Source organism: Anas platyrhynchos, chromosome 23 (genome assembly GCF_047663525.1).
Source record: "Anas platyrhynchos isolate ZD024472 breed Pekin duck chromosome 23, IASCAAS_PekinDuck_T2T, whole genome shotgun sequence".
Taxonomy (NCBI): domain Eukaryota; kingdom Metazoa; phylum Chordata; class Aves; order Anseriformes; family Anatidae; genus Anas; species Anas platyrhynchos.
The window spans coordinates 5,292,659-5,301,101 of NC_092609.1; the positions used below are offsets into that span (position 1 = coordinate 5,292,659).

Consider the following 8,443-nt stretch of genomic DNA (forward strand, 5'->3'; position numbering starts at 1 on the left):
TCCCTCTTGGCTATGTGTGACATGTATGTTTATGTACTCAAACAAGATCTATCCAGGGAACCAATAGAATATCCCAAGTTGGAAAGGACCCACAAGGACAATCAAGTCCAATTCCTTGGTCCCCAAAGGACCACCCAAAAAAAAAAATTATATATATATAAAAAAAATCAGATTATGTGTCTGGGAGCAGTGTCCAAACACTTGTTGAACTCCAGCAGGTTCGGCACTGTGACCACTTCCCTGGGGTGCCTGCTCCAGTGCCCAACCACCCTTCCAGTGAAGAACCTTTTCCTGATCTCCAGCGTTGACCTCTCCTGTCGCAGCTTGAAGCCATTCCCTCAGGTCCTATTGCTGATCACCAGAGAGAAGAGATCAGCAACTGCCTATCTGCTTCCCTCAGGAGGAAGTTGTAGACCTCACTGAGGTCTGCCCTCAGTCTCCTCCAGGCTGAACCGTCGAACTGATTTCAGCTGCTCCTCATATGCATACCCCTGGAGACCATTTGCCAGGGTCTTAGGGAACCCAGAAGTTAGAGAATTGTACTAACATGGAAATGTAGTGATAAAATATTGTACAAAGTGTGGCATGGAAAATCTTTCCATGTGCTAGCTTTGTGGGAAACCACCTCTTACCCAGACTCACAAGGTTCTGAAAGAAAACTCTGTCTCGACCTAGTGTCTGGATTGGCTTCTTGCACATCAGGTAACAAATCCAAAGTTTTCTCAGACAACTTGGCAGGCTGTAAATCTCTGGCACTGCCAGAGCTTTTAGCAGAGCTGTAGGACACCACATTTGTTCAGATTTCTTCTCAGAAAGAGTCGTCAGGCCCTGGGATGGGTTTCCCAGGGAGCTGGTGGAGTCAGCATCCCAGGGTGTTCAAGGAAAGGTTGGAGCTGGTGCTTAGGAACATGGTTTATTGGGTGACATTGGTAGTACAGTGATGACTAGACCGGACAAATGTGAAGGTCTCCTCCAACAATAATGATTCTATGATATCTCCACCACGTCCTCCTCCTCCACTTCCTCCTCATCGTCCACGGCCTTTTTCTTGTCTACTGCCTCCTCCTTATCTACCGCATCCTCCTCGTCCCCCGCCTGCTAATCCTATTTCTCATTTTCCTGCTCCTTCTCCTCCTTCCCTGCCTCTTGCACCTCCAACACCTCCTCCACCTCCACTGCCTCTTCCTCCTTCTCCTTCTCCAGCCCCACTGACTATTCCTCCTCCACAGCCTCCTCCACCTCGGCAGAAGCTTCCTGGCCAACTTCCTCTGCATGCTCCTTGCTAAGGCATGCTGGTAGCAATGATTGTGAGCCCAGAAACGTCAGGAGGCGTTGCCATGAACCAGGTGTGCCAAGGCGGCTTCTCTGGGAGGCTATGGCTGTGAGCGCTGCCCACCGCTCCTAATTCTAGTTCCATTTGTCACCCCACAGGACCATGGCACCGTGACCCTGTAAGGTAGCAGCTGGCGGCTCCTATCATCTTGATGACGCTCTGTGATGCGTTGCTTGTTGCCTGGGTAGCGATTGTTAGCTATTATGCAAATGGCTTGTCATCAATCAGGGGTGTGGCTGCTCCTCCCTATAAGAGGACCAAAGGGGGGCAGTGGGAGCCAGAGTGTTGGAGAGGGGAGGTGTGAGAAGGTGGAAACAGAAAAGGAGGAGGAAGATGAGGAGGAGGCATAGGTGGAAAAGGGGGAGTAAGATGGGAAGGGGGCAGTGGAGGAGGTGACGGAGGAGGAGGTGTTGGAGAAGATTGAGGAGGTGGCCACATTTCTGGAAATGGAGACGGATGAGTAGGAAGTGGTGACAAAAGAGGAGGCAAGCAAGGGCTAGGCAGAGGGACATGATGGAGGTGGAAGAGGAGAAGAAGGTGGTGGAGAAATAGTAGAATCTTAGAGGAGGAAGTGGCGGCAAAAAGAAAAAAAAAGGAGGAGGTGGAGGAGGAGTAGGAGGTGGTGGAGGAGGAGGCCAAAAAAAAAAAAAAAGGAGGAGGAGGTGGAGGAGGAGTTGGTGGAGGAGGAGGTGGAGGAGGTGGAGAAGGAGGCCGAAAAAAACAAAAATACAAAAAAAAAGAGGATGAGGAAAATGAGGTGGGGGAGGAGGAGGAGGCCAAAAAAAGAAACAAAAATCCTAAAAAAATGAGGAGGAGGAGGATAGGTTGGAGGAGGTGATGGTGGAGGAGGAGGCCAAAAAAAAAAAAAAAACAAAATACAAAAAATGGTGGAGGAGGAGATGGAGGAGGAGGAGGTCGAGGAGGAGGCCAAAAAAAATCAAAAATACAAAAAAAAGAGGATGAGGAGAATGAGGTGGGGGAGGAGGAGGAGGAGGAGGAGGAGGAGGCCAAAAAAAGAAACAAAAATCCTAAAAAAATGAGGAGGAGGAGGATATGGTGGAGGAGGTGATGGTGGAGGAGGAGGCCAAAAAAAAATATATATATACAAAAAATAGAGGAGGAGGAGGAGGTGGTGGAAGTGGAAGCCAAAACAAAAAGGAATAAAAACAAAAAAAGAGGAGGAGGAGAAGGTGGCGGAGGAGGAGGCGGTGGAGGAGTAGGCCAAGAAGGAGGTTTGCTCAGCTACAGCAAGCCATGGGATTTTTGCTGTTTCAACTCTTAACTCCTTGTCTAATGCTGCAAGAGGAGCACAAGCTACCTGCAAATGGGCAAAACCATCAACACATAGGCCAGCCCCCAGAGATCAGAAACAAAAAGAAAGGGATTCAGAAAAAAACACCTAAAAAGCACAGAAAAACAACACTAGAAATGAACAATTCAACATTGTGACCAGCAACTATCAATCTCAGAGCAAGCTGATAGGCTTTTTGGCTGCCAAAAAGTCTGTGGTGCTGTAACCCAGCAGGCTGCTCAGCACCACACGTCTGTTCACTCATGTCCCCCAATGCTGAGTGAGCAAGCAGAGAATCCGAAGGAAAAGAAAAACCTCATAGGCATTGATAAAGAGTTTAATAAGACAGGAATAGAAAATAATAAAAATAATACAATCAATTTAAAAGGCAGTAAATACAATTTATTACTGTAAACGATTTTTTCCCAGCCTAATGATCTCTTATCACCACCATGATCACCCATCCAAGCAATTTCCAATCGCACCATTTCACACTCAAATGAATTCCCATCACCGCAGTTCTTTGTGGGTGCTCCGTCCCCACAAGGCTTGCTTTGGAAGGCCCAGGAGAGTCTTGTGGGCACTGGCCTGGGGTCCCAGGCTGAGCCAGCTGCTGCCTGGCAATCAGGGAGGCTCGCTCGGTGTCTTGGCTTGGGTTTGCGTGGCCAGGCTGTGGGAGCGGGGGGCTGCAGGGCTGTCCTCTGTGAGGAGAATGCAGCAGCTGCCCCATGGGAGCTCAGGGCCGCTTCCAGGAGGCTCCTTCCAGGAGGGACCCACCCGCTGCTGCCCAGAACGCAGAGCAAAAGGATGATGTTTGCGCCTGGGGGAGAGCCCATCTAAGAAAGGGAACAAAAGCTGCTGCCCAGCAGCGTCTGGCTCAGGGAGGAGTGGCAAAGCTCTGTGCAGCCCCCAAGGGCCGTGCAGCAGGAGGCCGGAGGTGCTCCAGGCTCCCAGCAGCAGTTCCCCTGCGGCCTGTGCAGGGAGAGGCCCCTGGTGGAGCAGGCTGTCCCCCTGCAGCCCATGGGTCCCCCGTGGAGCAGATCTCCACGCTGCAGCCCCCCTGTGGTTGGAGGAGCCCCCGGTGGAGCAGGTGGCTGTGGCCTGGAGGAGGCCGCGGCCTGTGGAGAGCCCCCGCAGGAGCAGGCCCCGCGCTGGCCTGGAACAGGCTGTGCTGAGCCTGCTTTGCCCGTGACGCTCCTTGGGGAGTGATCTCCCTGTCCTTCTGGCAGCCCTTGAGCCCTTTCCAGCCTCTTTTCTCCCCTTGGCGTTGGAGGAGGGGCAGGGAGAGAGCGCTTGTGCTGGAGCTCAGCTGCCCAGCTGAGGAAAACCACCACGCTTTGCTCTCTCTTGCCGCTGCTGCAGCACGCTGGTAGCAGCCAGCAGCGTCTGTTCTTCGAGCCTCAGCAAGCCCACAGCATCTTCCTTGAAGGGATCCCTTTCCTTCACGCCTGCCAGGCGCCGCCTCCAGAGGCTGAGGGCTTGTGCCCCGTTTGCAAGCGCTTGCTCAGTGCCCCCTTCCCCAGAGAAGGATCCCAGCTGCTTGGCTTCCCTGCCCTCTGCTGCCAGGCTCCCGCAGCTGCTATCCCAGCAGCGCAGCAGCCAGCTGACAATGTGCTCGCCTGGAGGACAGCTGCAATCTTGTCCCATGGCTCGCAGCTCGCCCAGGGATGGGGATCACCTGCTTGCTGCTGCTTTGCTCTCTGCTCTCCTTTCCAACAGCCTCCTGTTCCCTGGGATGGCCCTACCTTGGGGGAGCCTGCCTCGCCTTCCTCTTGCTCCTTCCCCTTCTTGGGAGGACTTTCTGCCCTTCCGAAACGAGATGACTTCTGCATGCATTCCTTCCCCTTGTGTGTATTGGCGCCTGAGACAGCAGCGGGGTAGTCCCCGGAGCCAGCTCTTAGGGCCTGTGCCAGGCTTGGAGGGGCTGCAGGGAACATGCCAGGGGCTCGAGGGGCTGCAGGGCGAGTGACAGGGCTTTGAGGGGCCTCAGGTCCCACCGCAGTGGTTGAAGTCGATGCAGGGAACATCAGAGTTGTTGGAGGGGCTGCAGGTACAATCCCAGGGCTTGCAGGGGCTGCAGGCTGCGTCACAGCTTTGCATCAGCTCAAGACGCATTTTCCTAGAACCAGACATTTCCTCCTGAAGGGGAGGAAGAGCATGGAATGGTCTACCAAATGCAGAGAGCAGACCCCGGCAAACCTACAGCTGCTGCTAGGAAGTACATAAACTTTTTTTTTTTTTTTTGGTTGTTAACATTGTTTCACAACAACAGATGCAAAGATGGATCTTGAGCTGAGGGCAAAGGTGACCTTGGATCTGAAGCACACAGGCATTCGCTAATGTCCCCCCATCCTGAGTGAATGCGCAACGACTCGGAAGGAAAAATAAAGTCCAAACCAGTGCGTTGTGATAAGGAGAGTTTAATAGGGTAGAAAAGGAAGAGAAACAAACAAAATGATAAATAATGATATGTACAATTTATAATATATCAATATATAAAAATATTTAATACTATTAAATACGAATACTTATAATTTTATAATAAGAAAACAATGCCATACTGTACAACACAGTCAATAAAGTGGATTTAATGAAATAAATAATAAAACCAACAAATTAAATGAAAATTAACAAATTTAAATTTAATAAAAATAAAACCCATTTTTCCCATAACAATGAATTCCTATCCCCATCATCACTTCCCATCCCACTGATCATTTCCTATCCCAGCCACCTCCCATTGCTGCTCCCAAGGCTCAATTCCCAACTCCCATTCTTCCATCCATCCATCCATCCATCCATCCATCCATCCATCCATCCATCCATCCATCCATCCATTTTCTGCCGTCCGTGCTGGCCATGCCCACATCCATGCACGGCCTGAGCATGGGCAGCGGGAGCGGGCTGCATGAAATCCCCTTGGCATCGCAGTGCAAGAAGAGCTGCAGGCAGAGGCCTTGCTGAGTGACCACGTAAGGAGAGGAATTTAATCCAGAAGGCAGGAAAGAAGAGCAATGCCCTGAAAGAAGAAGCAAGTCTTGTCTCTCAGCCCTTTGGTGTCCCAAGCAGCAGTTGCCATGGGCAAGCTTTCCCAGCCCAGCCGCTGCCAGCATCTCCCCAGCTTCCCATTGCCACCTTCCTCGGTGAGCCACGCATTTTCCATTGCCCCCGTTGCCCATCCCTGAGAGTGGCAAGCTCATCCCCTAGCTCCAGCACGAGAGAGGGGAGAGGGCAAGCGAGAGGGGCAAGGGCTGAGGAGCGTGGCTGAAGCTGGAGCAGGTGCCTGCAGAGGTCTCTGTGCCTGCCTGGGTGCTGCAGGGGCCGTCGAGGAGAAGCCCGAGGTCGGTCACGGGTAGCCGTAAGAGTAGGCTCTGGCGTGGTCCTTCTGCCGCTGCACGAAGAATTGCACGGGGCCGATCTTCATCTGGTGGGCCGCCCGCTGACGCTCCTCCTGGGCCAGCTTCTTCAGGCGCTCCCGCTCGGGACGCTGCTGCGGCGTGATGGGCACCGACTCCTCCAGCGTCTTGGCCCCGCTGGCCTGGGGACAGAGCCTGTCCTGGGGCCGCACGGCACGGGGCTCCCCACTCGGAGTCTCCGGCAGCAGCCGCGCTCTGCGGGGAGCTGGTGCCGCTGCTCCTTGCCCCCCTGCAGCCCCCGGGCTTCGCGCTCTCTTCACCGGTGCCGTGGTGCTGTTGATCGCCAGCTGCTGCCCGCTGCTGCCTGCTTCCCTGCTGCTGCCAGCCACCGTGCTGCTGCCACGCGTCTTCCCCTGGCACGGTCTCTTGCGGCCTTGGCCAGCCTGGCCCAGCAGCATCTTCCTCTCCTTGCGGGGGGGGTTCTCTGTCGTCGGCCTCCTGTGCTGGCAGCTCTGCGCTGTCCCGGGGGTGCTGCTGGGCGCGGGGCGCTTGGCCCCCCGCTCGGTGCCGGTGGACGCAGGGGCAGCCAGGGGGCTCTTGAGGGGACCCAGGGGGCGTTTGGGCAGGGGTCTCCTATGGTCACTGCGGCCCTTGGGGTTGGGGCGTTTCTTGGGGGAACTCGGGGGGGATTTGGGCTGGGCTCTACTAAGGGCACTGAGGACCTGGGTGTCAGGGAGGCTCCTGGGGGGACTCAGGGGTGGACTGGGTAGGGGGCTCCTAAGCGCACTGGGCAGGGGACTGGCTGCAGGGCTGAGGGGGGGGCTCACTGCTGGCACGACGGGGGACTGCAGCGACAGCCCACCCTCAAGCTTCTCGGGGCGCACCCCAGGGCTTGAGGGGACCTCACCGAGGGCTCCTGTGGCTTCCAGTCCCTGCGTGCTCGGCTCCTCGATGTCCTCGCAGAGGTCGGGCAGCTGGGAGAGGAAGCGGCTGAGGGCAGGACTGCTGGGCAAATCGGGGAAGGCGTCCTGGGGCTCCACGGCATCGAGCCAGCTGAGCAGCTCCTCCATGTCGGGGATGGGGATGTCCAGGTGGGCCAGGAGCTCGTCCTGCACGTGCTGCAGCTGCTGGCTGTCCCCTGCCAGCTCTGGAAAGGCCTCGGCCAAGGCATCGGGGCCCAGCTCGGGCAGCTGCGGGGGCTCCTCAGGCACCTGCGGGGCTGTCGCCGCTGAGGACGAAGCAAGAAAATCCCCCAAGACGGGCGATGTCAGCTTTCCCGTGGCCCCTGGGTGTGGGGCCACAAGCGGCCGGCTGTGCCAGCCCCAAACTCACCGTCGGGCGTCGCCGTCTGGGTGCTGGCGGTCCTTGGAGCCTGGGCAGGCTCGGGGGGAGTGGGGCCGGGCAGCGGGGGCCCCTGGTCCTCGCTGAGCCCCACGGCGTGCAAGCAGGGCTCCGGCAGCTGCCCCCGGCTGCTGCTCAGGGTGCGGGGCGTGGGGAGCGCCTGCCCCCGCAGCGGAGGCCCCGGGACGAGGGGTGGCGAGGGGTTGCGCTGGGCGGGGGCCTGCAACAGGCAGGTGCCTGCGGGGTGCAGGAGCTCCCCATGGAGCACGGCCCTGGGCCGCAGCCCCAGCGCATGGTGGGGCACCAGTGTCCCCGTCACCATGGGCTGTCCCCACTGATGGACGGGGGCACAGGGAGGAGCGGTGTGGGGGAGCTGCCCCACGGCGGGGAGCTGCACCAGCTGCAGCTGGTGCCCCATGGTTGGGAGCTGCACCAGCTGCAGGTTTTGCCCCACAGCGGGGAGCTGCCCCACAGCAGGGAGCTGCCCCACGGCGGGGAGCTGCCCAAGCTGCAGGTGGTGCCCCTGGGCTGGGAGGTGCCCCCCAGGTGGCAGCTGCACCCCGGCGGGGAGCTGCAGCACCTGCCCCTGGACCCCCGGCACCACGTGCCAGACGGTGGCCTGGGGCAGCGCGGAGGGGAGGGTGGGTACCTGCAGGGGCTGCAAGGGCAGCGCCGTCGCTCCGGGGAGGGAGGGCAGCAGCCAGGCAGCCACCGTTGGCGGCACGGCTGGGACGACGAAGGGGGAGTTTTGCGTCTGCGCAAGCCGCAGAAGCCGTCTGGGGAAACCCTCTGTGGGAAAAAGGGCGCTGGGCTGAGCTCTGGGGCGCTGGGCTCGCCAGCAGGGCCGCAGCCCCGGGAGGAGCGGGAGCCGGCTGCTGGACCTGCCATGGTGGCTGGAGAGTGGGGCGGTTGCTTGGGGAACCCGCGCAACGGCCGTTCCGTCCCAACGGCTGACCAGCCCCTCGCCGACATCTTGGGGAGGACTGCAGGCTTTGGAGCCAAGCAGGCTGCCCAGCGCAAGACTTGGCCATCCCCAGCAGGCTTGCCCTCCCACGCAGCACTTGCCATGCCCACCACGCTTCCACACCGCCTCTTGCCCGTCCTGAGCATTTCCCAGCCCAG

The 8,443-nt window shown here is 57.6% G+C and overlaps 1 protein-coding gene across 1 annotated transcript; it reads right to left on the reverse strand.

Moving 5' to 3' along the window:
• Window positions 1-5,028: 5,028 nt before the first annotated feature.
• Window positions 5,029-7,643, reverse strand: LOC139999307 (uncharacterized). The gene is made up of 4 exons (XM_072027091.1): window positions 7,313-7,643; window positions 6,301-7,208; window positions 5,930-6,162; window positions 5,029-5,643 (listed from the first exon to the last, which is right to left on the reverse strand). The coding sequence occupies exons 1-3, from the start codon at window positions 7,641-7,643 to the stop codon at window positions 5,971-5,973; spliced, it is 1,431 nt and encodes a 476-aa protein (XP_071883192.1). The 3' UTR covers window positions 5,029-5,643; window positions 5,930-5,970.
• Between the last annotated feature and the right edge of the window lie 800 nt (window positions 7,644-8,443).

Bases quoted from the DNA above. Each gene is read 5' to 3' on its own strand.
- LOC139999307 (XM_072027091.1), bottom strand. From the start codon at position 7,643: ATGGTGACGGGGACACTGGTGCCCCACCATGCGCTGGGGCTGCGGCCC. The intron at 7,209-7,312 runs GTGAGTTTGGGG...CTTCGTCCTCAG, and splicing joins CCAGACGGCGACGCCCGACG to CGGCGACAGCCCCGCAGGTG. The intron at 6,163-6,300 runs GTGAAGAGAGCG...CTCTGTCCCCAG, and splicing joins TCAACAGCACCACGGCACCG to GCCAGCGGGGCCAAGACGCT.